The sequence below is a fragment of the Stegastes partitus genome, unplaced genomic scaffold (assembly GCF_000690725.1).
Source record: "Stegastes partitus isolate 25-593 unplaced genomic scaffold, Stegastes_partitus-1.0.2 Scaffold519, whole genome shotgun sequence".
In the NCBI taxonomy this organism is placed as follows: Eukaryota; Metazoa; Chordata; class Actinopteri; family Pomacentridae; genus Stegastes; species Stegastes partitus.
This window is the reverse complement of record NW_007578250.1, coordinates 19778-43981: the sequence shown is the minus strand read 5'-3', so window position 1 is coordinate 43981 and position 24204 is coordinate 19778. Positions and strand designations below refer to the sequence as shown.

The following is a 24204-nucleotide window of genomic DNA, read 5'->3' as shown; positions in this document are numbered from 1 at the left end:
ATGGTGCAAGTCACACTTTAATATCAGTGTGTATCTCCAAAATTCTAAAGGAATAAATGTATTTAATTATAATTAGCAGCATCAAACTGCCTCAACAGTACATTAAACTGCCACCAGGTCACCTTTGGCTGAACCTTATTCAGTGAGGGGAGCTTTAAATGCCAGAAATATTGTGTTTTAACAGCAAACAGGTGTAAAACTGAGAATTTCTGCCAGTGGCAGATGGGTGAGCTTTTTGATTTAAAAAGAAAATTGAGAGCAAGTCTGCAGATTAATCATTTTGAGCTATGATCAGTACCTGATTTGCATTTTAATTTTTGTATTATGATCAGCTCTGGCTCAGGTGGCAGAGCGGGTTGTCCGCTGATCACAGGGTGGCGGTTTAATCCCCAGCTCCTCCTCCACATGCCAAAGTGTACTTGGATAAGACACTGAACCCCAAGTTACTTCCAGTACCAGTGAGCACCTTTCAAGGCAGCTCTGCCACAATTACTGTAAAAGAATATGGATGAATGAGAGCAAATACTTGGAAGCACTTTGTAAACCATTAAGGTAAAAAGCATTATGTAAGTGCAGTGCATTTCAGCCCTCACATTGCATTGCCAGATTTTCTGTGTTGTTCATGCCACAAAATGCAGTGGATTTTGTGAAAATCTGTATAATGAATACATTAGTGATATGAGCAGTATTTGTGAGACAGCAGGTCTTACCTTTGCTATTGTTGTTGTTTTTAACAAATGTTAAGATTCAAAATGGACGGAGAACAAAAAAACCTCTTGGAGATTGCCTCTTTGGTCTTTCTTCTGCAGATTTTGGAAAGTCACATTGCAAAGTTCATTGAAGTCACTTGATTTTAATCTTTAAAGACTCAAGTTATCAGAATCTTTGCAGATGTCTTACATTCCAAGAGTTTTTAATGATCAAAGGTGCTTTAACTACCCTGATGGGCCCTTTAATCAACTTAGCTCTTATGTGCTACATCTGAGGAACCAAATCATCCTTTTGTCCTCAAAAGATTTGGCTGCCCGTGCCTAATTATGTATACTTATGCCTTGTTACATGATTAATATCTTAAAACAAATAAAAGTTTATTCAAAAATAGTGGTGAGTTTGTTTATATAACTGCCACTCTAGCCCTGCTATATACAGCGCCCTCCATAATTATTGGCACCCCTGGTTAAGATGTGTTCTTTAGCTTCTAGTAAATTCATTTTTTTTCTAAATAATATAGGACCACAATGAAAAAAAGAGGAAAATTCAACCTTTAATTCAAGTGCATTTATGTTAATACTTTGTGCAACCCCCTTTTGCCAACAATTCATTTGAGTTGAGTTGAAGGTTACATTTTTCTAGAATTTTCAGTGTGAGAGTATGCTTCTGCAATAAAAAATGAATTTATTTTAAGGCTTTTAACACATCTTAACCACAATAATTATGGAGGGCGCTCTATATATATATACTGTATGTATAGATAGATAGATAGATAGATAGATAGATAGATAGATAGATAGATAGATAGATAGATAGATAGATAGATAGATAGATAGATAGGTAGAATTTACTGTTATTATTTTTAAACTACACCTCACATTAGGTGAGAAAAACCTAAGATTGTTGGGTTATAGTTTTGTCTATGTTTTTAGGGTCTGTGTTAGCTTCTTGCATGAGTAACAATTATTATGTTAGATTTGCAGAAAACAAATTATAGTGTAGCTTGGCTAGGAAAGTTTAAAATTAAGTTTTAAAAGTTTTAAATTCATTAAATTTCTCAAAGGCACACAAGTGGTTGATGAAAACTTGACAATATCTAAAACTCAGTGTGGAGTTCCACAGGCCAGCATTGTAGGCCCCCTCTAGTTTTTTGTTTTTCTTTCGCTATTTATCTAAAGAAACTCCAACTGAAAGAATGGTCAGACTGATGCTATTGTTTATTACATTATGAAAAACAAACAAAAAAAAAACAGAATTAAGCTTTTTATATTCTCGCTAGAGTGCTGATTCACAGATACGTTGACTCTGCTGCCACCTCCTGGTGCAAACAATTCCTTCTTCTCTTTAAAGTTCCAAAAGACACAAAACAAGTCAGTAAGAATACTATTAAACTTCCTCATTCTGATGTGTTTTTCCATTTCTGTTGTGCCAATGTCTTCCACAGCATATGCCCATGACATTATTTCTGTTATAAGCAAATGTCACTAGATACAGATTGTGAGGCCAGACGTTTTATCAGTGAGGCTCTAAAACATTGCAAGTATGTGAATACAAACACTCATAGACATTCAACAAGAGTCAGTTCTACAAATTTTACACTCTTTTGTAAGGATGTAACAGCTAAAAATGTATTTTTCTTATTTTTCATTGCTGCAGCAAAGTAAAATGAAAGTGTAAAGTTCATCACTTCAGAGAGGATGTTCAAAGTACCCTGAAATTAAATGAAATTTCTCATTTAATCATGTGTGGTCTGTTTTGTGTGAGCGTAAGGAACAGCTAAGCTTAGTCACTCCACCTCTGTATATGTGTGAGTCAGGTGTTTTTTAGTGCCGTATACTGGAGGACAACAACAGAATAAAATGTATTTTGTTAAAGCAGTGAGGACTGTAACTACTGCAGTGCAGAATCATACATTGCAATAAATGAATCAAGCAAAACTAATAATTTTAAGTTGAGCTGTCACTGTCCACTAACCAAGGAGCAAATCACTTTTAACCATCATGTGATACATGTTGTGTTTGCACCACTCCTGCTCTTATTTGAGAGGTGGCATAACTAGCAACAAGCATACACGATTGGACAGCTTTCAAATGAGAATGAAACAGAGAGCACACCACGCTGCCGGGAAAGTAAGAGGAGTGCTGAGCTATGAGCAAAAAGAAAGATTAGTTTGTTGAAACAGTGAATGTGTTGTGGCATTTGACTGAGCTGGAGATCAGTTTGCATGAATGTTCTTGTGCTTTTTTTTGCTTGTAGTTGGATTCATAGGGCTTGACAGTTTCACCTCACTGGCCTTGTCTGGACTACAGGGACTACGTTGAAGCTTTGCCCCGTGGTTTAGATCATAACAGGGGATTTTTTTCAGGTGAAATGAGATGTCAAATCTCAACGTAAAGTAACTTGTAAATTCATAAAATTTCAACCTAAAATCAATGCTGAGCTTTAAAAAGAAATTGGAAAAAAGCTCAAACCAACATGTACCATATCTTTCTAAGTTGCCATATTTGTTACCAACACTGCAAAAAGATGATTGCTATAGATGTTTAACTATTTACATTTTGAATTTGTTTCCATAGTTAGATGGTATAGTGTCCGCTCTGTATAAACACAACCTGCAGTTCAACCCAGCTCTCTTGAAAAGTCTCTACTTCTTTGTCAGACTCAGTTAAGTCACTAATGGGTTCTCTGTTGTACTGGGTAGCACAGATTTGTTTAGTTTTCTATAGATCTGTTCTACTTCTAAGAAAGGCATATCAAACAAAGTGATCTGGATGAAAAAATATCATAATCCTAAGCTTAGATTTTGTTATTTTCCCATTATTAGTTAAAGGACCATTGAAAGTTGTAAAGTCTGATGATTCTTTTTCTTCTCTCTTTTCTGCAGTTTTTATCTCTAAAGGTTTTGGGGTTGTCTTTATTTTTAAGATAGCAAAAAGAGAGATAAAGAGCAATAAAAACACCAGTTGTACCATTGAAATACCAAAGGGCTTGTAAAGATAAGGCCCTTGGAGTGACTATGGACTCATCAGGACCAGCATATTTACTCCTTCGAGGACCAGTTTATTCTGCCTTCCTAGCAGGTCCTCACCTACCCAAAGGTGTTGAAAATCATTTTTAAGTAGATATTCTTGTGATATAATTGTCCCATATTTTCAGTCTAACAGTTGTGATGTTGGTAAATACGCCTCAGTTCTTCAAGTTCACATCAGCCAGCTTCCAAAGCTTTAGAGGACACTTTAGAGAATTTAGTGCCACCATGGCTGGTGTAGACTTTGAATTGGGATAGTACTTTGACCATGAATGGTCGCGTCAAAGAAAACAAAAGTGGAGAAGCAAACATGTCATTGCCCCAAAGGGAATAAACAAACAAAATTTAATCTGTACACCCTGCAGAGTTAAATTATCTCCTGCAGACATGTTTGATGAACCAACTTTGGTCACACAGCTTGGAATGCAGATGGGCTCGTGTCCCTGCATGACAGTGTTTTTTTTTTTTTTTTTTTTTTGACACCATAGATCTGCACAGATGGCAGGTTATTCCTAGCAGGCCAGTCCTCTTTCGCTTCATCCACATCACATCCTGTACATGTAACAAGAGCGATTGTTGGGGGCTGGCAGGGAGAGTTCTCACTGACAATTGATTGGTATGTTGGCTCTGACAGAGCACTCACTGCTGCTGCTGCTGTTCAAATGAAAGAGCTCATTTCACGCTCTGATGAGCTGACAGAGACTTTTGAATAGTCCAAAATCGACATGCAGGCATAATTTAAACCTTGTGGTGCTAAATCCTCTTTCAACATTAACAGTAGGTCTTTAGGCCCATAGGCAGAGCTGCTTTTAGAAATCATGAAAGGTGTGATACCTTTGTACTTGAAAGGTTGAGTTCAAACTGTTAATTTTCTCAATCTTTTTCTTTCTCCTCCCCACTTTTTGTACCAGTTAGAACACTGTAGTGAACAGAATGAAGCAGGTGTTCTGGCAACTTGTCTGCTTTTAATTAAAAAAATATTAAGAAATAACTATCTCTTGTTACCTTAGCCTTTGTTTATTCCCTGGAAAGTTGGCAGAATTTTGAGTCTGCATGTTCCCCTCTGCCCACAGTTCATTTGTGGTGGAAGAGCACAGAGAGAATCACACAGTTCTGTATGTTTCTTGGTTTTGAGGTCACAGTTCAGTACGTTTTCAGGACAGCAGAAGCAAATAACAAAAGGTACCATCATTAAATTTATGCTGTCTGGACATATTCTCACCGTAGAAATTACGCATTCAAATGGTGGCACATGGTCAGTAAAATACCAGAGTCAAGACAAATGTCAGTGTGTCAATAATAACATTTATTTGACAACTGCAACTTGTACCCGTTAATAGAGGGTAATGGATAATTCCTGGGCGAACACAACATGTTTGTTTGCACAAGGTTGTAGAGCACAATTTCTGGACATCAGGCTGAGCTTATTTAGACAGAAGAATGGATGCGTTCTGGATGACTGCAGGTTGGCCTTGTTTATATAGAGCAGTGAATCCTTTCTGGGTGACAGCAACATTTGCACAATCAAACTCCAGTGTTGTTGTATCCAACTGGCAACAACAGAAGTCACTCTTGTGCAATATTCAAAGTTATACCACCTTATGGTAATCGCGCTACTTCTAAATTGAACAGTAGGGTATTTGCTCTTTTGTGAAATAAAATCTAGCATCTAGCAACTAACAGTGTAGATTTACTATATAAAAAAAACACAAGCTCCACACTGGGTTAATGCAACAAAGGTCAACCTTTTTCTTTAAAATATCTCGAAGGTTTTCTATTTGTTTCAAGCCACCCAATTGGCAAGATCATATTTTTTTTCTTTGTTAGAAATTTTTCAGATTTTGTTTGTGTGCTTTGGATCATTATCATATTCCTCTTCAGCCAGGCCTCTGCAGACTGGGGGTCATCTTGGCAGCTAGTATTTTTGCACATCCACAGTGATCCAATCTATAAATGCAATCTCCCCATAAACCTTTGCACTCAAGCAGCCCCATATCATCACACTCCCTCAATGTCAGGACTATGCACTCACTGTAATGGTCCTGGGGGTGGAAGTTTTGTACCATCCTTTTCAACTTCACACTGTCTGAGCTGTTACATAATCTCTGATCTCTACTGACAATAAGTCTGATGTGCTTGCCCATCTGTTTTTCAGAGCTAGGTTGTGAAAGTCGCACATTGTCCATGGCATCATTTTACGAGGATGGTCACTCCGACTCGGATTGTTGTTACTATGGCTCATTCGACACCTCCTGATTATGGCTACAACTGTGTTTCCATCAATTTTTCTTGGTCACTGATCTTCCTGTGTCATTTTCCATTATAAAGGCTCACAATCCAATTTTTTTCAGTTCCTCTGGCAATTCTTTTCCATATGGAGCCATGATCCAGATTAGATTTTTAGATAGACACAGCTCCTAGGTCCAAAACAGAGGAAATTCTGGTGTTAACAGGTCCAATTTATAAGCATGTTCATACAGCTAGACTGATTAGCCGACACAGTTGTACTCAAATTGGTGTTCATGATAAGTTTTATAACTTGCGTGTATAACAATCGGCAGAATTCACAGTTTGTGTGTTGTCAGTAAGACACGGGAGAAAAAAATGCATCAATTAACATTTCTGTCATTTATTTTGAAAAATCTGCACCGCTTTCAAAACTACCCTTAAAAGCATGGTATAGCCAATAGCAACAAGTGACCCACTGCAACAGCGTTCTAGGTGGAACTGGGTGGAACATTCTGTGTGGATCATACAGTGTACTGAACCAAGGAGCTCTCTTTCTAAACCCAGACTCCTGTTCCTAGAGTGAAAGAAAGCTAAGCACCAAATGGACTATAAATGACTGCACTGTATGTTTTTGCACTAATTTGTGTCGTAATGTGCATCTCAAAGGAAATAAGAGAGTAAAAATCTAAATGAAAAACATGTTGCTCATGTTTATCAGGCAGTGTGGAGTTATTGGCTCTCTGTGATGGGCTCCAGTCGCGCATGAAGAGCTTTGATTTTATACACATGTTCATCACACTCTCAGGGAGCTTGCCTTTTTCCTATTAGCGAAGCGTTCTTCATATTCTGCTTCTTTTGTTGCAAGTCTGATTAATTCATTTCAAAATCTCATCAGGATGCTTGAGCGGCCAGACTCCCAACTTGTGAGAAGCTTCACATAGCTTTATTGATTCGTCGTAGCGGTTGTTGCAATTCTGCAGGCAGTGTTTTTACCGGCTGCTGTTGTCATGAAACAGGACATGATTCGCTTTGGGGACACTTAGAGCAGCAAGTCGATCCATCACATCAATTGATTGTTGCTCTGGCTGCACCAGGGGCATGTCTGGATAAACATTATCATAGCTTTGTAAAGCTTTCCTCCCAATGAAATATGAAGTATTGATTCCAGTTCTTTTCTCTTACAGGATCACTGCTTCTACCACGGCCATGTAAGAGGACATCCAGATTCCTGGGTCGCTCTCAGCACATGCTCAGGAGTCAGGTACAGTCAGCAGCTGAGGATTCAGTACTGTTGAACTATAACACATGTGTTTCTGTCATTTTGAATACAATTACTGAACTTAAATATGTTTAGTGTAATAATTTAAGGAACATCAAAACATTAAATACAGCTGGGAACACTTTAGACAAATGAGAAACCATTTTTCCATATTATGCAAATATAGTTATTCCTGCATGCTTTGATCCTTTCACATGATCAGGGCAGCCTAGACAAACTGTCACAGAAACTCCTAATTCTTGTGCAAACAGACCTTAAAAATTTAAGATGTAAAGTCAATTTGATACCGCCATGGTAGACCACTGTAGAAAACCCATTCTCTGAGCTTTGAGAGTTTTAGATTATATCCAGATATGTGTCTGGGAGAAGAATAGCTTCTCCCTTTCATTGCACTGCAGAATGTTATAATTTGCTGCATTTCTATGTTTTACATTACAGTAAACTTCAGATTTTGGGATCTGATAGTTGGACAAAACAAGACAATAGTGGTTTCACTTCTGTGCTTGGGGGGGAAGGAAGGGGGAAGGAAAGGACAGCATTTGGTGCTGATGTCAAACGAGGCTACAATCAAGCAAGCAATGCACAAGGTTGAGGTTAGAACGGTGGAGGGAGCTGTGGCAGTGAATGGTGTTGACATAAGTGCATGGTTGTGCAATTCCGCTGTGATGCATTAGTGAAACAGCTGATACCGATCAGCTGATACAAAACATGACTTCAGTGTTGTGCCTCTAGTACATGATGGATTACACAACTTGTCTACACCAGCACCTAGATCGAAAAGTGGCTCATGGTATGTCACTCCTGATTCAATGCTGATTTTACAGAGGTATGCTGGTGTTCATGTTGCTTCTCTTCTACTGTCACAAACCATACTTCAGTGGCTTATACTGTTTCATAACAGCATCTCACACCTTGCGGGCAATCAAGCTATCATAATTCCAATGAAATTTGTAAGACATATTGTATTCCATATACCTGCCACTCCTGCAGCGGCACATTCCAATTCCCATGAGGCTGCTGTTGTGATAACAAGAGAAAGACAGGAACAGGCTGTTAGCATTCTAAAAACTGACATGTCATTTAGGGCTGTAGCCAAGCACTTGAACGGCCACAACTCCGCCGTTTGTCATCAGTTACAACAGACGATCTGTCACATGATCACCGATGACACGTGACCAATCCAAGCACAGGATCCTCGCATGCAGGTCGTCCATCTGAGAGATCATTTGCAATCAGCTCACCAGAAATTACACCTATGGATGGATGTGGCCTGAAAATGTAATCCTTCCAAAATGTCTACCAATTTCCCTTTTAGGAAGATTGGGACAACAGCCTCAGTAACTCTGTGTGTCCAAGATGTGCAGCACTATGCAATGAAAATGGTTGACATGCACGTTGCTGACCTGTGATTTCTAGTTCACGACCTCAATCTGTCATCATAATTTCCAATACAGTGCATATTTCTTTTTTTCCAAGACAGCTAATCTGTTCTTGAGAAGTTATGTGTTGGAACAATAAATACTTCTTCCCCTATGTTATGGCTGTTGTAGCTCGACCAATCATAGCTTGCTTCACTATTATTAATATAATGCAGCGTTTTAAGCTTTTGTTGCATTAATATTGAAATCAAACTATTTTTAACACTGGAAGCTTTTAAGAGTCTCAACCCAAAGACAGCGTTATTGCAAGTGCATTTACTTGCTCTATCTTGTCAATAAAGACAGCATTTAAATATATATTTTAACATGTACTACAGTACTAGGTTTAACACTATGTTACTGGCATTGCAATTACACTCTGCTGTGACAGTTTAATCGCCAGCCAGGAGTGACCTACCAGCATCAAGTGAGACCTGCTGTTAGAAAGTGGGCTGTGATGATGGAATACCAGCGACGTGCCATCTGACAGCATCAACTGACTACTGTAGAATGAGCCACTAAACTGGGAGTGACATACCGCCAGCCAGTTTTTGAGCTCAGTGTCACTCTTTCGCTTTAACAGTAGTAACACTTGACTGATCTTGCATTCGCAATGCAAAACGCCAATAAATGGGTTTGTAGAAGGTATTTTGAAGAAGTATAAAGTCCATATAAAGTGACTGATTAACATCATTAAGTAGTGAGAAGAGTAGTTTTTATAGAAAGGTGTTGGACATCAAATAATAAATTGTAATACTAGTTATCTGGAAGAAATATTACCTTTATTAACTACTGTATAAAATGTCATCCAAACCAAGCTACACGGCCATCACCTGGATTAGATCTGTAGAAGGCAAAAACATACAAATGGGTGACAAACTAAAGGACTTAACATGCCTTAAGTAAGGTGTTAAGCTACAACATTTAGCCAGAACTGCTTCACTGCTTGTTTGCATTGAATCTTCAAGTGTCTGGAACTCTACTGGAGGGATGGAACACCATTTTTCCAAAATATATTTTCAAATTTCTTCTATAGATGTTCTGTTAGGTTGAGATCTGATGACTGTAAAGGCTATACCATTCAGTGGCCCAGTGGATCAGGGCACTGTCATCCTGGAAGAGACCGCTCTCATCAGGATAGAAATGTTTCATCACTGGATAAAAATGATCACTCAGGAGAACTTTGTATTGATTTGGAGTGACTATTTCTTAAGGGACAACCAAACCACCAAATGCACAATAACAGAGTCACCAGATCCCCTCACAGCAGGTTCTAGGATTTGGATTTTTCCTTTAATTTTTTCATCTATGTGTGTCTTTTTCATTTTAATGTCAGTAGCAGACTGAAAAGAGTGAGCCTGATCTTTGCCCTCAGTACATCCGGATAAAATTTTGTTCAAACCGGAGAAAGTTCAACTTGCACTGTCAGATCTCTGCGTCTCGTTCCTTCTTTTTCAGATTGTCATGAAAATGAGTCATTTGATCCTTTTCGGGGATCCAGGCAGAAGTTTTAAAAGTCTTAAATGTTCACAGCCTCTGACAGATTTTAATGCAGAACACTTTGAATATTGAAGATTGAAGCTTTCTCCTGGCAAAGATGCTGCACATCCTCAGGACGTGTGTCCCAAAATATATATTCATGAATTTGATCCAATAAAAGAGACGTAAAGTTACAGCTCAGTGGGGCTTTAGTAGGAATTAATTCAAAAGCCTGCTCAGTAAAGCTAAACAGATAAAAGTTTAAAGAAGTTTTTCATCCCGTTCTTAGAAAATGTTTATATTTTTCCATCTGATAGTGGCTGGTTCAGCGCTGACACGTCCGTCGGCACTCTTCAGTCCCTCTGTCCTGATCTGGGCAGGTAGCCAGATTCTGCTTGTTGACAGCAGCTTTGATGGGAACAGAGCAGACGTGGGGGAGAATAGAGATCTGTAAGCCAGCAGAATGTAAATGCCTTTTTAAATGTCCAGTCAATCGCAGAGCTGTCCAAATGTGAGCCGACCAGCACGAGTTTGTTCTTGGACCAAAACAACAAACCGGGATTATATGAAGCTATTAGGTGCCATTCAAGGGATGTAGAGGTAAAATGGCAGAAAGGATAAAGTACGTCCTGGACAAATATATTAATTTGAAAGACGTTTTTTTAGAACCCTATCAACAGCCAAAAGAGTAGTCAGCCCTCCAGACCATGAGAGAACTTTAAATTATTTCAATATATCATGACATTCGATTTTATACTGAAAGATTCCATTTTGTTTTGAATAAGATCTTAACAACTGAGCCCAAAATACAAATCACAGTTAGGTAGACACGATTCAGATTTTATGAAAATCTGCAACATGAGATGACATCATCACACCTTCTCACACTGAATGCCACACTCAGCTTGTTCTGAAAAGAAAGAAAGAAGGACAGAAAGAAAGAAAGAAAGAAAGAAAGAAAGAAAGAATGACAGAAAGAAAAAAACAGGCATCCTGTCTCTGCTCTTGTTTTGTATGCTCTTCACAGACTCATAAAAGAGTACTATGGAGTTATTTTAAAGTCTTAACATTCCCATTCCTTGTAATTTGTGGCGATCAAACAATCAAAGCTTACTCTTCCCTTAACCTCGTTATGAATCACTGTGGACAAAAGCTTGTGCTAAAATGGAGTGTAAATGTTTTGGGAGACAGAATAATTGCCTGAGCTTAAAGTGATAACCTCAATCAGATGTAACAGGAAACGTGAAATCAGCCAAGTTTGAGGCTAGAAAGTGTATTCTTCTGACAGGGGTCACTTTTTATGTGCTGACATCTTTCACCATTACCTCTGCTCGGCAACAGTCTTATCATAAACAATGAATCAATAGCATCTTTAACGAGACGGCGACGTGACGATGTGATGATGAATACTGCTCTGACAATGTCCTTGATTTTGATCAGAAAAATGACACTGTTTCCTGACCTTATTTCTGCTATACAGTGTACAACAGTGAACATACCCCAGCAGGATTACAAATTATATCTCTTCATGACTAAGTTGAACAGAAAGATGTGACCTCATTGATAGAAAAAAACTAACAGTTAAGATTTACTATATTCAAAATGCAGGCCACACAGTCGGAATTCAGTGCAAGTCAGTAAGCCTTTCATTACTAAAATTCAAATCTTTTATTTTTTTCAGCACTTTTTATGTCTCTTGTACGCTCTGCCATCCTTCAGAGACTTTTTTTTAGCTGCTCTTTGCTAGAAGGCTTGTTTTGCACTGCGTTTCTCTTTAAAATGCCTGAAAGATGTTCTGTTAGATTCAAGTCAGGTGAAATACCTGGTCAGGTCATCTTGTCAGCTAGTAGTTTGGTATATCCACAGGCATTCATGCTACTATCTATAAATGTCGTCTCTCCAACAACTTTTACACACATGCACCTCCATGTCATCACAATCCTACCTCTGTGCTTCACTGTCAGCACTAAGCGTTCACTCTGGTAGTTCACGTCAAATATGCTGGACTCTATCTGAGGCAAACAGTTTCTCCTCAGTCTTATCTGACCAAGCCTTTAGTCATTAGGCTTCTTTTCATGTGTTTTAGCAAAGTGAGATCTTGCAGTTTCTTCCAAAGCCGTCTGTTCGGGTTGACATCTTTCACAATGAACTGCCACAGAAACAATTTGCCTGTTTGTTTTTTCAAAGCTAGATTGCGCAATGTCCATGACATCACTGTAGAAGGGAGGTCACTACAGCTCTGATTAGTGGGGCGATGCCTTGTTCTGTACCTCCTGAACACCTCCTGTGTTTTGATACATTTTTAGTTGGTCATTGATCTTTCTGTATTGTTTTCCATCTTTGCAAAGTCCTCTAGCAATTATTTTCTATGTCGAGCCATGATGCATACATGTAGATACAGATACAACCCATAGGTCCAAAACTGAGAAAGTTCTGGTGTTAGCAGGTCATTTTATAACTATGTACATGCATGTCGGTTAATTAGAAATCACAATTGTGATTCAGTTTGGTAGTGACAATTTATTTTTTTAATTTGTCTGTCAGTGACCACAACTGTACTCACTTCTGTTGCATTAAATTGCCACTTCAGGTGCTTCTTCTTGACTGCTTGTAAGAAAAAAAAAAGCTCTACTATTCAACTTCGACAGAATGTTATTTCTACGACATGATTCCATTTATAACCGTTTGACCTTTAAGAGATATTTCACAGGGATGTACTCACTTGTGCTCCATACTCTACACATAGGATTTGTGTGAAAGCATTAGACATTTAAAGCAGTACCTTGATGAGCCTATTTATTATGTTCCAACTGCAGAGCTGTATGAAATGCCCTCATCATTTTCTTGGTGGATTTGAGGCTTTTCTTTGGAATTCCCAAACTGCATGACTATGCAGTACTCACAGGGAACTTATGATTATGCAAAACCTCATGACTGCAAGAGTTGCCAGTTAGCGGAGCTCTCTGCCAGGATAACAAAGTTTTGGATCAGAACTTTTAGTTCCGATTCAGCATTGACCTCTGTTCTTATATACAGTCCTCCAGCAGTCGTGGGTTATATATATAATTTATTTTTTCATTTTCTCTCCTGCCCCACAGTTCCCAACTTTTATACCATAATGAGGTGTTTTGTATTGATTCAGGATGAATTACACGATTTTAGGGGAAATTGCTGTACAGCCTTGGACACATAATTACCTAAGAAAAAAAAAAAGAAAAACCTACTGTATTTTCTGAAAGCATGGCTTAGAGCTCAATGGTGCTCATATGGTCAGGCAGCGAGGATGAACACAATAGCCAGCGCAACTCCTTTCACAAAAAAACAAATTGATTCCCTTTGTGCCTATTGTGTCTGCTGTGAAGTAAATAGCAACTCTGACAAAATGTTCAGAGGCAAGGTGAAATAGTTTTCACGCAAATTTCAAATCTATATTGAACCACAATGAGCAGAGTCTGCATGAGTCATTATTTTTCAGGGTCAGGACAGCTATGAATATTCAAGGACCACATGGTTTAAGAGTTCTTAGAATGTGTTTGCCTCAATGGTAACGCTTATATATATATGATGTAAGTATCTAAATATAAACTAGGTAGGCCTAAAATAGCTCAAAAAATAGTCAGTTCTCTCAATGCATGGAATAGGATACACTCTCTGGATGAACTCAAACATAACTTTGACATTTCTTATTACCTATACAGTTTATTGACCATAGGTATATGCAACTACTGATGTACCTGTGGTCACCAAGTATTAGTCCTAATATCACAGCGAGGTCAGCCAAGGATTTTTGACAGTGTTGGCGAGTGTTGACAGTCAGGTTCTCAATTAGCAGGTCTAGGTAGTGGCTCTCAGTCCTTTATTTTATCCCAATCAAAAAGTTCTTGCAGCTGAGTATAGAATACAGAACACTGACATTGGACATCAGGTCATAAATACAACCTTATTTACTTATTCTTTCTAACAAATAAGATGAATCAAGACTGAAATTCTCATACATCCGGTATATACTATATAACTTCATTCTTCCTAATCAGTCCTTCAGCATCCTTTTTTTTTTTTTTTACAGATGATACAGTTTTATATCAGTCTGCCACAATATTCACCTGTTAAACATTTTGCACCAGCATGTCGGATAGCCCTTTCCACAGCTCTCATCAAGCACCAAATGAAGAAATATCTTTCGTAAGAATGCTGTTCCATCCCTCCAGTAGCGTTCCACAGACTTGGAGAATTAATGCAAACTGCCCTCAAGCTAGAGTCATTCATTCCCCTCAGAGAGAAAAACCAGTCCTTGTTTTCACCAAACTTAAGTTTGTGAAACAGTGAAAAATGGAGCATACTGTGTCTAAAAATGGACGAAAAATGAGGTCTCGATGTGAGGATAGTTGTTATTTCTTTGTTTTTGTGTTTTGTTTTTTTGTCAGTTTTTTTGTGGGGGGTTTCAAGTTTTTTTCTTCTAGAGTCTGGTAGAAGATTAGAGTTATGAGTCAGTAGTCAGAGGTGAAACATCTTCTGGGATTGAGACAGTGATGGATGAGGGTTTCATGAATATATGTAGTCGGTGGAAGATCGTCATAAGAGTAAAACTCAGACATACACTGGATATGTCTGAGATTTTCTTTTGGATGAAACAAGAGGCTCCATCTCTTCCCCTGTCTTTCACACAAATACTCATACACATTTAAACACATAGTGCCAAACACCGTCACTGCTGCAGACTGTCTCTGTTTGCTCGAAATTGCCTTTTTGTCACTTTCTGCTGCCGAGGACACGTCTTTGCTCTCCACTATTTATTACTGCTACTGTAATCATGCACAGACGACTCAACTTGAACTACATGACTGGAATCTTATTTTTCATCTTTCTCCTTCATTGATCAGAGATTGTATCAGTGTCATTTTTCATATGAACCAACCTTTATTAATAACACTCCATTTCCACATAGTATTGGCATGTGATTGACATACAGATATTGACGTTTCACCCTGTGACCTTTTCATTTACATCTAGTAATTATGTGCATTCTGTCCACCCTGTTCTCAGAACTTAGCATTTCAGTTGGACAGGTGGAGCTGGCAGACCTGGCAACAAAATTGATAAGTCTCAGGTCAAGGAAAGCAGTGCGGTATCCTCTCAGGGGGATCACTCAAACTTCCAAAGCAAGACTCACATTGCAGAAAAGCTTGGGTATGCTTGAATAGAACCAGTTTGTACATCAGCTCAAGTACAAATTACCAGTCCCATCTGAAAGCGAAAGTATTTACACCTCTTCTGTACTCAAAGATGGCCCTTACATATGGAGTTCCAGAAAACCAAGCATTATATTTGAAGCTTGCTGACACCTTGAGGCTGCTCATATATAAAGAAGCCCCTCAAATGAAGGCACTTCTGCTTGGGCTACGTATCTCTGGCTATACTGATAGATGTGGTGTTATGGTACATGACTAGTGATGCCTGGTTTTTAATAGTCCAGCTGACCAATCAAAGTAGGCTGTGCTTTTTAGGACAGGCCTTAAAGAGACAGGACCTGAAATCAGAATTTGAGAAGAGGTGCTGTAGCATTGTACAGTATTAGAGACATAATGTGTTTTTTGAACACTAAAGCATGTAAACATATTCTAGAAAACCCCCAAAATAAAATTATGAACATGTAGATGTGCATGATATGGTCTCTTTAATTTTAAACACAAAAACTGAAGATTTGAGAATTGCACTTTTACATCCTGGTAAATTAGGCCTGCCTTTGTAAAACAACAGTATGTCATGCGACTTACTGTTTCAGGCCCTCTACCTGCCTTTTAAATATTCCTGGAAGTTGTATTCTTACGTGTTGCTTCTTTCAATTTCAATAGCCTGACATCTCTCATTCATACTTTTTTTTCCTTCCTCACAGGGGCCTGATATCCTTGAATTCTAGTGACACCTACTACCTGGAGCCAATCAGCGGTGTGGATCCAATGCACCACTCACTGTTGAGTGCTAAGGAACTGCCAGTTGAAGGTGGAAACTGTGGCCACGGCCATCACACCACACAATTCAACCATATCTCCAACCTGCTCAGACCATTTCATTCACGGGTGAGTCTCCCAGACACTAATGGCTCTCTTTTGTTACAAATACAATGTCAGACTGTATTCAGTTGGTCTCCTTTCAATACTTAAATACTATTTAAAGAAACGGAAGACCCACTTTTTTGTTGAGAAGATCAATAACAGTTTCATCTCTGTGTGTCCGAAGACAAGTGTATTTCCCCAGATATTGTTCAGTGGATGATTATGTTTCACTCAGAGTATTGTCACATCTGACATCTGGGTAAAGGTCCTGAAGTGTGGTGTTGAAGGGTTGTACTTAACATCTTCAGGGATGTCAGTTAGGAAAACCTCTAATAAAACAGCCCTAACTCTACCTTAAGTGGATTGTTAACCCATCTAAGACTTTCATTAGTCTGGCTTTCAGAGCAGAGTTTTCTATCCCTTGTAGTTCTGTTTCAAAAGCTTCCACTCTTGACAGCTGGGGATAACTGGATATATTTTCTACATTGAATACTGGCAAAAGACATTTTGTACCAAAGACATTTTTTTTAAGTCTTTTGACTTGTTTCTAAAAAGTTTTTTGAAGTTTTTTGGGATAAATCTGAGCCAAGCTTTAAGTCATTTGATTTTAAAACCAAGCCAAGTCTTACATCTTTGAGGTCAAGTCCAGGTCAAGTCTTATGTCTTACAAGGGCAGATCGAAGTGAAGTGTCAGACAAATGAGGGCAAGCTACAGACCTGATAATGACAGTAAAGTATTAGTGCTACTGCTCTGCTAACAAACCTTTAAAAAAATCTGCTTGCTTTGATGGGTGCTGTGGCTGTACGATGACGTCACACTTGTATACAGACCAAAGCAAGAGAGCAGAGCCTGCCATCTTCAAACTTCTGCCTAAAAATGTACAACTTAAGGAATTCTAAATGTGCACACCGACTGAACCAAATTGAATTCACCATTAAAAACAGCTACAGTATGCAGCTTCTTTTTTTTTCCCTGATAATTTCACTACAATCTGGGCAGTCTTAACATTGATTCAAACTCTAAATGTGTGCAGTACACCAAAGTCCAAACTTCCCTCACCACACAACTTCACTAGAATCCTGCCTTCAAAAAGAATCTGTAACACCAGAAAAAAAAAAAAAACTGTTGGAATCACTGTAACTTTATATATTGAACACAGCATCATGGTTAAATCCGAATGAGCTTAAGGATTTTTTTTTCAAACTTTATGCTATTGTATAAGCTTTAACTTTTTTGTTGTTATTTGTGTAATAAAAGTAATATTAGGTTGGTCTCCCTCATACTGTCCATAAAACAGCTCTGACTTGTTTGGCCACAGACAAGGGACCTGTCGGGGTGTCTCTGGGTGTCCTCCACTGTGACACTGGCTGCTGAACCTTTGGGTCTTGTGGATTGCTGGGCAGTTTTTTTGGTGCAACAGGACACATTGTTTAAGACCACTGTTGTAGAGGGGCAAGGATCAGTGTTGCGAAAGAGCTCCTCCACAATGGTGCTGAAAATGGAGGCATTGTCGAGATTGTTGATGTCCTGACAATTGTATTTTCTTGTTACTGAGTTTCTTGGTATGCTCGCATGTTCTCAGTATTGCTAAATAGCTTTCTAAGAAAGTGTGTTTCAAGAGAAACCTGTGCAAGAGAACACAAAGTAATCAATGAAAGGGATGTCGAGAAAATCCGATCAAAATCATGGTAATGCCTAAACACCCACACAACATGGGTCCAGGATGAGACAAGAGTTAATCTTCCACAGCCAGGACAAGACAAGATTTTATTTTATTTATTTTTTAACTTATCCACTCCTGTGCCACCCTCTAATCTTCATGTCATCGCAGGCTTTCAATGGGACCACTCAAGCTTTGTGTTGTTGTCAGAGAAACAGAATTTCAGACAAACAGAAATAGTTATGATTCATGTACTACCTCTAATGTGAAGGACTGAGTCATAATCGTCTTTTGGTTCGCCAATCAGAACATTTGGCTCTGCAGCATCAGTGGTCTTTATCATCTGCAAAAACAATATTGAATAGGTCATTGTGCAATTTTAGGAAGCAGAATTACGCTCATACCACCTGGAAATGGAGGGAATTGTGGCTTTGATTCAGCTTGTCATGGCTATGAATCAGTTTCCTGTGCCTCTACAGAGAAGAATTAAACCAGTCTGATTTGCTCATCTGCAGTTATAGATGATGAAAAGGCTCCTCAGTGGGCCCTTCTGCCTTCATCTGTTTAGACTGCTGCAACGAATTCTCAATCTTTGGTTTTTCTTGTTATGTTTATGCCTGTATTTGTCATTTTCCAGTTTAAGTTCTCAGTCACTTAAACTGGCTTCATCTTTTTCCACACCTCATATGCTAAGTTCCCTCTTAGCTCTCCACCAGGGCATCATCCTTTTCCCCTGTTTCTTTATCTTCCTCCCTCCTGCATCATACCCCTTGGCTCTCCACAGCCACCCATTAATCCTTGGTTGTTATGCAGAAATGCCAGCCACAGCAGACCTGAGGTCCCAAGGCTTTTGCCACTATTTGCGTCTCAAATAAACAATGTGTGAATGCATTAGTGTGGATATGTGTGTGTGCTGAACTTCACAGGCTGCAATCACAGCATCGCTGATTCCCTGCCATTGCTGTTACATCCCCCCACCTCCCTTTGCACATAAATCAATGAGCTTTAATTACAGCAGAGCCTTTTTCTAATGGTTGTAATCAAGTATTAGGAGGGTGGAAACTTAACGATGGAGGGGATAGAAGGAATCATAAAGCTTTGAAAACACAACAGCAGGGATGACTGGAAGGCCACTCACACATATTAGACTTTTCACCTCTTTATTAACTCTTTTAGACTAAGCAGTTGTAAGATTTGAGCCTGTTTTATCTGGTCAAATAATGAGGTCTGGCTCCTGGTTTAGTTGAACCACTTATACTGGCACCAGTGCCTCGCATCAGTTTTATAATTCCACAATTTTACACTCCTGCCAGAATTGTATCAAAAGCGTGGTTCACTGGGGAATCGAATTCTACTGGTTAAGGTAGAGATTAAATATTAGTGTCTGCAAATAAAGTGCAACCTTATTGAATTCACTGACCTGTTGTACAGTTCAAACTACAAACCCTTCTTTTTCAACCTAACTGATTCCATACTGCTCTTTGCCTTCAAAAGGCAATAAAATACAGTATAGTGTGCACCCATAAACCACAACATTAAAACCACCTGATTAATATGCTTCTGGTCCTTGGCCCGCCGTCAAACCAGCTTTAACCCCCAACGCCCTGGAGTCTACAAAACCTCTGATGGTGCTCTGTATTATCAGCTCCCAAGAGGATCCTTTAAGTCTTGGATCAGATTGTCTTAGAACATCTTCCAACACTCCTTAAAGTATCCCCCAAGCCTGTCTGTGTCGGAGATGCCCCAGCCATGTCACCCAGCCATAGCCATTTGGCTTCATCAAAGTCAGGTCTTTACACAGGCACGTTTTTTCCCACATTACTTAACTGGACTGAGCTGACTGTCACCTACAAACTAATAAAACCCAGTTCTTAACATGTGCCGTTGTTAAGAGATTATCAGTGTTATTCAATTTATCTGTGAGTGCTCAGAATATTTTTGGCTCACCATTATACCAAACAAATACAACTGGTGCCCTGTTCATAATCACCCTTGTATCTTTATTGTCAGGTCAAAAGAAACACCTGGGGTACCACAAAGTACATGGAACTGTACATTGTGGCAGACAACACACTGGTAAGATGACTCTCCGCCTACCCAACTCATTCCACAGCAGAATATTCCAGGGCACACTCTATCATACCATTTGTCCACTGAAATTAGCCAGCCACAGAATGACACACTGATGGAAACATGGTCCACTTCTTAAACAATTATCCAATTTAAGCTAATGGAACGCTTTCATACTGACAGCTTTGAGCGAACATAATAGTCATAGCATGGCAAGAGCATGTGGAGACAAGCCAGAAGGATGTCCGCATAATGAAGGAGCAGATGTGGGTGGAATGTAAAGGTGGAAAAGGCTTTTAAATAGACTATACTCTGCGCCTATGGGATGCTATAGCTTCATAAAAGTTCACTTCGGGTTATCTGTACTGCGTTAATGCCATGGTAACGGAACATGTTTACGAATAAGAAGATTGCAGCTTCTCCATCTGTAATTGGTGTAATTATGATGATGGACAGAGGTAGAATGGATGAAGTTGGACTAGTTGGGGTTCTAGTGTTGTTTTCATGGGTCATTAGTCTCGGCAGGGAATTCTAAAATGGATTAATTCTGACAATTTATTTATTTCACTGACTGCAGACCTCATTCATACCACTAACATCCACTATCTCCAATGTCCTGCAGTTTAAACGGCAGAATAAAGACTATGAAAAGACCAAGGCAAGGATAATGGAAATTGCCAATTACGTGGATAAGGTAAGGCTGATGGGTGCCCCTGCAACTGACTTCCTATTCTCCAGAGAACAAACAGCTCCATTCAACAAGCTAATAGAAAGCATGGGGAGCATCATCAGTGATTAAAAAGTGCTCACCAATATCTACTGCTGTATAAAGTCTCATCAGGATTCAATCAATAGTGTCCTTCAACAGCCTTTTATGGAAGACAGGGTAGAAATTGTCTTGTGTGACCAGACTGTATTATGGGAGGTTATGACAAGATAGCGGACTAACCTGTTTGTGTGTGTGTGTGTGTGTGTGTGTGTGTTGATACATATTTGTTTTTGTTTTTTTTGTGTGTGTATTTAGTTCTATAGGGCACTGAACATCCGTGTGCCTCTAATTGGTCTGGAAGTTTGGACCGACAGAGATCAGTGTATCATCACCGAGGAGCCAAACGCCACTCTCTGGTCCTTCCTCCAGTGGAGACAAAAGCTGAAATCTCGCAAGAAACACGACAACGCCCAGCTGCTCACGTAAGAAGCACAATCACACCTAAGCTAAAGCAGCTATGTAGCAAAGGAGGAGAACATGAGGAGTCTTTTGTTAGTGTTTATACTGGATCAGTGAGATCTGTCAGAAGCAATTCTGCAGCAGGCGCAAGCAAAAACTCAAGCAGCGTGATGCCATAGGTGCTGAAAGTTGGAAAGAAAATAGACTTTTACAGTTGTGGTTTGGTCCATTTAGTCTTAAAAAATATATAAACCATTGTTTTGTTTTTTAGTTCAGTTTTTTGCTTTTCAGGTGGTCTTAGTCTTATTTATTCTGCCCCAGAGACCAACTACCAATACCCACAGATCCACTCGCAGGCAAACCAGAGAGGTGCAAAGTGAAGTCAGGGTCACATATTATGACTAATGAGATGACTGTGATTGTAATTTGGGTCTTACAACTGCTCATACTAAAGTTGGACTGAATCTGTTCCAGTCTAGGTCATTGGGTCTGTTCTACCGTGGGCCAGCTGCTATTACAGATAAACAATGTGTGATATGTAAAGATTCTAATCTTCAGTCTTCTTCCTCCTAAAGATGCTTTTCAAACATGTTGCGACGGACGTTGACGACCGATAACATCACTTGTGTGGGATACATGACAGTAAATTACCTTAAGTAGAAACGGTCTTGGTGTATGTTTTGTCCAGTCTTTCTAGGCTTTAGTGGCAGGGGTGTCCCAGGTTTTTAATGGTAAAAGCACATAACACAAGATGCATTTGGTGTCAGTGCAATGTGTAAAGTGCAAGAAAAAATCGAGCTACTATGATGCTAGTGTAGACAGCTTTGATCATAAATACTGAAGCTCCTTCACCAGACAGACAGGACTGAAAAGAGCGACTGGGTGCTAAAAGCACCTTACATACACAATAGTATGTTTCATTGATAAAATACTAAGTAACTACTCAGGCTTCACTTCACACACTCAGAGATCCTTTACATCGCTTGACTTAAAGGAACCCTATGGAGGCTTCTTGTATCAAAATAAAGTACTTTTTACATCCAGGAAAACACTTTATGTGTAAAGTGGCTGCAAAGAATATTTTTATAAGAGCAATGAATCAAATTATAATGTGAAATCACTAATAGTGATGCACTTACAGGAAATTATAGTCTGGATCATGCTGCTCCCATCGGCTTTATAAAGCAACGCAACTGTTTGGATTCACTGTTACCGCTCTCATAGTGTTGTCTTAGGCCATAGCATGACACTCATAGGAAAAGCTTAAAATGCATGTTCACCAGCAAGCAACAGACAAATAAACTTAAACAGTAGCTGGTGAGCAGAGTGGAATACTAAAGCTATTTTTCTTAGGAATGGAAGGAGACCTAAAACAGAGCTAAAAGGAGATAGAATACAGCGTTTACAATTATCAGAAGGACAAACGTCACTACCAACGATGACAGCTTAATGTGTAAATAAGCAACTGTTTACTCACTAGTTCTCCATATCAATTTAAAAGGCCATGATGTGTTATGTTGTTGACACAGCTTGTTTCTATTGCCCCTTAGTGACCCAAAAATAAGTATTAAAGTCGAGGAATCATGTTGTTTTTTGTTCACATTTTAAATCCTGTGTAGTTTACACCCACATTTACTCGGCACCAGCACATCTCTGAAATGGTATGAAAACACTGGCAGAGCTGTGTGTTGTGCCATTATGCAAACAAAACAGGGAGCACATCATAAGAAAACAACTTCATAGCACTACGAGCGCTTCAGAGTCCACAGGGAGCTGCACAACCATGCTGGCCCTCCCTGTGATCAGCGTGTACAATATACTTATATGGTGACAGGAAAAGAGAGAAACTGGATGTAATCTAACATATGGAATCGCAACCAAGCTAGATCAATTTCAACAGCAATAAATGTGTAAATTTTTACATACATATATATCCATACATACATGATATCAGAGCTGACAGATTGATACTTTTGGGACTATCAGGTGGGATTTGGTGAAATAGCAGCAGATAGCGAACACTGTGCAAAACTAACTGTGATTATCTATGTATTATTTATTACCTGATGCCAGCATTTTGCTTACATCACAAACAAATGTGCAAGAATGAGTTTTATATTGGCTTATATACCTTTTTAAAGAGTTCCACAGGATAGAAAGGGAAAGAAAGGGGCGAAAGAGTGTGGGATCAACTCGGTGACAGAAGCAGCGAGGTTTGGGAACACGAATAGTTTCCTGAGTACTGTATTTTTCATTCCAGAGGCTGACAGGCTGAACTTTTTGCAGCCTGCATAAACACAATTTGACAAAAACACTGTGAAGAAAACTGTGTAATATAAAGTTGAAAAAAAAAAAAAGAGAGAAAAAGAAAAAAGGCAGACTATGTGACAGGCTCCCAGACTGACTACCAGCTGCTACTGCAAAGTGTGCTGTGGCACAGTCAGAGAACTCCCATATGTGACCATTATGTGATGCAATTCAAGGGCTTTCTGCCACCATGGGTTGTAAAACAATACATGTAAAACTTCAAAATTATGATTTCCCATGAATCCGTAAATATAAATTCACTACAAAATTTCAGCAGCAAGCTACTCTCGCGGTGTGATTGCACAGCAGAACCGTGGCTGAACGGATTCGGTGTACTTGGGGAGGACGGCAGCTGCTGCTACAGCTGTCTGCACCAGCTGCTGAAATTACATTCTTGTCTGTGACTGTAAATGCAATTGTGCTCTTCAAGTCTGTTTTCCTGTTATTTAGCCGTGTGGCCAGTGTAGACAAGGTGTCGGACAGAGCCTGTGTTCAACTTCACCATATTTATAGCCAACACAGCAACACAAACATGGGCAAATGTTCTTCTTAGGGTTCTTTTTTAGTTAAAAAAAAGAAAGAAAATGCACAGTTGGCATCTTGTGAATCACACATAGATGAAGTAAACACCACTGTTTATCTTGTTACAAGTAATTTCACATAAACAGACAAATCTTCTAGTCATTATGGTGGATGCGGCGTAACAGAAAAAAGAGGCACAACAACCAACATCCAACCTTTGTTTAATGTCTCCCTGCATTCACTGGCCACCTATACTGTGCTTAATGCAGCTAAAATCAA

At 39.1% G+C, this 24204-nt stretch overlaps 1 protein-coding gene across 1 annotated transcript in view; it reads left to right on the top strand.

The window, feature by feature from the left end:
- The window catches only part of LOC103361635 (disintegrin and metalloproteinase domain-containing protein 19-like), a 186355-nt gene that overhangs the window by 144637 nt on the left and 17514 nt on the right, over positions 1-24204 (top strand). The window contains exons 5-9 of the mRNA XM_008287770.1: positions 7153-7229; positions 16038-16221; positions 19869-19934; positions 20551-20622; positions 20953-21119. Coding sequence (XP_008285992.1) covers positions 7153-7229; positions 16038-16221; positions 19869-19934; positions 20551-20622; positions 20953-21119 — 566 coding nt within the window. The remainder of the gene's footprint in view (positions 1-7152; positions 7230-16037; positions 16222-19868; positions 19935-20550; positions 20623-20952; positions 21120-24204) is intronic.